The following is a 2814-nucleotide window of genomic DNA, read 5'->3' as shown; positions in this document are numbered from 1 at the left end:
CAAAAAAGAAAGTTCGAACATGACATGGAATTTGACATTAAAAATAATAAACTAAAAGTTTCAAAACTTGATTTGAAAAGAGAGGTGTTAGAAATTGAAAAGAATCGGATTTAATTTTTGTTTAGAATAATGACATTATATTACCATTTATGCCTTTTTTCCTCCAAATATCATTATAAATGAATTAAATAAATAAATGAATTCTTATTTTATTTTATAAATTGTTTTTTATTTGATCTCTTAAAGCTTGCGCTACAGCTGAGAATTGATTTGTTCCTTCTAAATCTAAAGCTGTGTTGGAGGTCAATTCCATTTCTTCTTCAATATATGCTATATCTGTAGGTGGTTCCACATTATGTTCCAAACAAACATTGTGTAATGCATAACAGACATTCAATATTTGTGCGACTGGTGCATAATGCAATTCGCGTGCTGCGAGCAAGCAAAGAAATCTCCCCTTCAATACGCCGAACACACGCTCAATTATGAACCTTGCCTTACAAAACCGCTTGTTAAATCTGCTTTCCGCGGAATGTTCGTTGGCGCTCCTATACGATGTAAGTATCCATGGTTCCAATGGATACCCAGAGTCTCCTACGGATAATATAGAATTTAAATATTGTTTAAAAAAAATGAGCAGTATTAAAATTAGTTACCTATTAACCACGACGACTTGTCGCCATTTACATAAGCGTTCTTCATAAATAGGCGCTCATCTGATAGGTTCCATATGTGAGAGTCGTGTGATGCTCCCCCATAACAGCCATTCACTGCTCTTATACGCATTGTGTGATCGCATATCTAAAATAACAGATGAAATGTTAACAAAACATGGTGCGATTGTATACTGACCATTTGGATGTGGGTATCATCAACAGCTCCTATTATCCCTGGAATTCCAGACATGGCATAGAAGCAATTTTTTGCCGCACGTCTTTCTTCTTGACTCATGATGAAATTTATGTGCTTTGGGCACAACACCTCTTCTATAGCGGTGCACATTTCTCTTATACACTTTAACACAGTTTGTTGTGCCAATCCAGCAAACCACCTTGCCCAAGAAACTTAAGTTAAGCGTCCAATTTTACTATTGGAGTTACACTAGTAGACCTCAGGGATGTTGGCAGCTTCGATCTAATGTTGTCCAGCACGTAATTAAATGCTTCCTTGTTAAGCCGAAAATTTCTAACAAAGCTGAAAATATTAACTCATTGCAATATGTAGAAATTTACACCATATTTATATAATTGTTGCTTACGTTGCATCCGTTAACTCCATTAAGTCTACACCATCGCGTATGATTTTACGTTCCAATCGCTCATCGTCATTTTGAGACCAAAGAGCAACCGAATCCATTTTCCGTTTCGCGGCGCGAAAAAATAAATATTTTTTGTTTGCCTTTATTGGTGATGTTTTGACGTTACACGAAATAAATGCTGCCAACTTTAAATAATACACTCGAAAGTACTGCCAAAAGAAATCCAATTAGTTGCAGCACTTTTTAGTCGATCCGAAATTGTTACATAGTACCAGTTTAAATTCGGATCGAATACAACTTTCGACTCATTCGAACTATCGAATCGGGTTACATAGTAACCCCCCAGGTCTTCGTATAGCTCCGATATAACGGTACCTCTCTATATATGGTATTTTGAAGATGCTACATTATACCCGTTTATAATATGGTAATGGCTTATAACAAGCAATGCCTATGTAGGTCCACATCGTATAGACTCCAATATAACGGCTATTTTTATTTTTTGAAAATTACCAAATTTCAAATGGTGGAGGGTATTCAAAGTTCGGCACGGCCGAACTTACTGCTTTTTAACTTGTTAATAATAATATTTTTGATGAATGAAGAAAATTTTGAGTATACACTTGTATATATATTTTCGATGTCCTGGAGATTTCGTAATCAGAATCGATAGTAATTGCTGAATTAGAGAAAACTAAGGTATCATCGGTTTATAACAGTTAGGGACACCATAAAAGAATGTAAACGAGTGAAAAACTTTGATGACTGATGTTATAAAAAGTATATATGTGCTCTGATTTGGCATTCGATGATTTCAGTACAGTTAAATCTAGTCCTTTTATACTGGTTCCATCCTTAAACCAGCCGATTTGAGGTATTTCGATTCAAAACATTTCGATTCAAAAACATTTTCGAAGTTATAACTCCTTTGTCAAAAAATTGCAACAAAAGTCCAATACACCTAAGTCTGTTTTTACACGGTCTTTTTGTACACGGTTTTGATATAACACGGTTTGAAAATTGAATATTTTTAATTTATTTACACGATTTTATTCCATTTAGCACGATTTGAAATTTTATGTACTTAAATTTTTTTGTCAAATTTAATTTTTGCGAAGTATGTTCATATCACAAAAAAGTATTTATGAAAGAAAAAAGTCTGAAACCATTTATTTACTATTCACCAGTATCTCTTTATATTCGTTAATTACACTTTCAAACCTCAATTCTAATCTATATCTATAAAAGAGGAAAATGTTTGTACGTTTGTTTGTTTGTTTGTAATTTATGGACTCGAAAACCGCTGAACAGATTTTCCTGAAAATTTCCAAGTATACTACAACATTGCCTGAAAGTAACATAGGCTATAAAAATTTATGAAATTCTACTTGGAACTGGAGTTATAGCATCAGAATCGGAGGTACCTCCCAAAAATTTGGATTTTATATGCACATATCTATTGATCGATTATAGATACACTCTCTAAAATTTAGACTGCGTAACGGAATTTGAAATAAAAATAAATTTGCTTAATTATATTGAAATCGGTTCAGATT

At 33.4% G+C, this 2814-nt stretch overlaps 1 protein-coding gene across 1 annotated transcript; it reads right to left on the bottom strand.

Moving 5' to 3' along the window:
* Positions 1–214: 214 nt before the first annotated feature.
* LOC105261710 (putative nuclease HARBI1) lies at positions 215–2465 on the bottom strand. Its single transcript, XM_059122650.1, has 3 exons — positions 853–2465; positions 657–801; positions 215–594 (listed from the first exon to the last, which is right to left on the bottom strand). The coding sequence occupies exons 1-3, from the start codon at positions 1000–1002 to the stop codon at positions 215–217; spliced, it is 675 nt and encodes a 224-aa protein (XP_058978633.1). The 5' UTR covers positions 1003–2465.
* Between the last annotated feature and the right edge of the window lie 349 nt (positions 2466–2814).

This window comes from Musca domestica, unplaced genomic scaffold (genome assembly GCF_030504385.1).
Source record: "Musca domestica strain aabys unplaced genomic scaffold, Musca_domestica.polishedcontigs.V.1.1 21, whole genome shotgun sequence".
Lineage (NCBI taxonomy): Eukaryota > Metazoa > Arthropoda > Insecta > Diptera > Muscidae > Musca > Musca domestica.
Note: the sequence above shows the minus strand (reverse complement) of the source record. Positions and strands in the feature narration are given on the sequence as shown.

Excerpts from the sequence above, each read along its gene's own strand:
- LOC105261710 (XM_059122650.1), bottom strand. The coding sequence starts at position 1,002 with ATGTGCACCGCTATAGAAGAGGTGTTGTGCCCAAAGCACATAAATTTC. Across the intron at positions 802-852 it reads ATGATACCCACATCCAAATG|ATATGCGATCACACAATGCG; the intron begins GTCAGTATACAA and ends CTGTTATTTTAG. Across the intron at positions 595-656 it reads CAAGTCGTCGTGGTTAATAG|GAGACTCTGGGTATCCATTG; the intron begins GTAACTAATTTT and ends TATTATCCGTAG.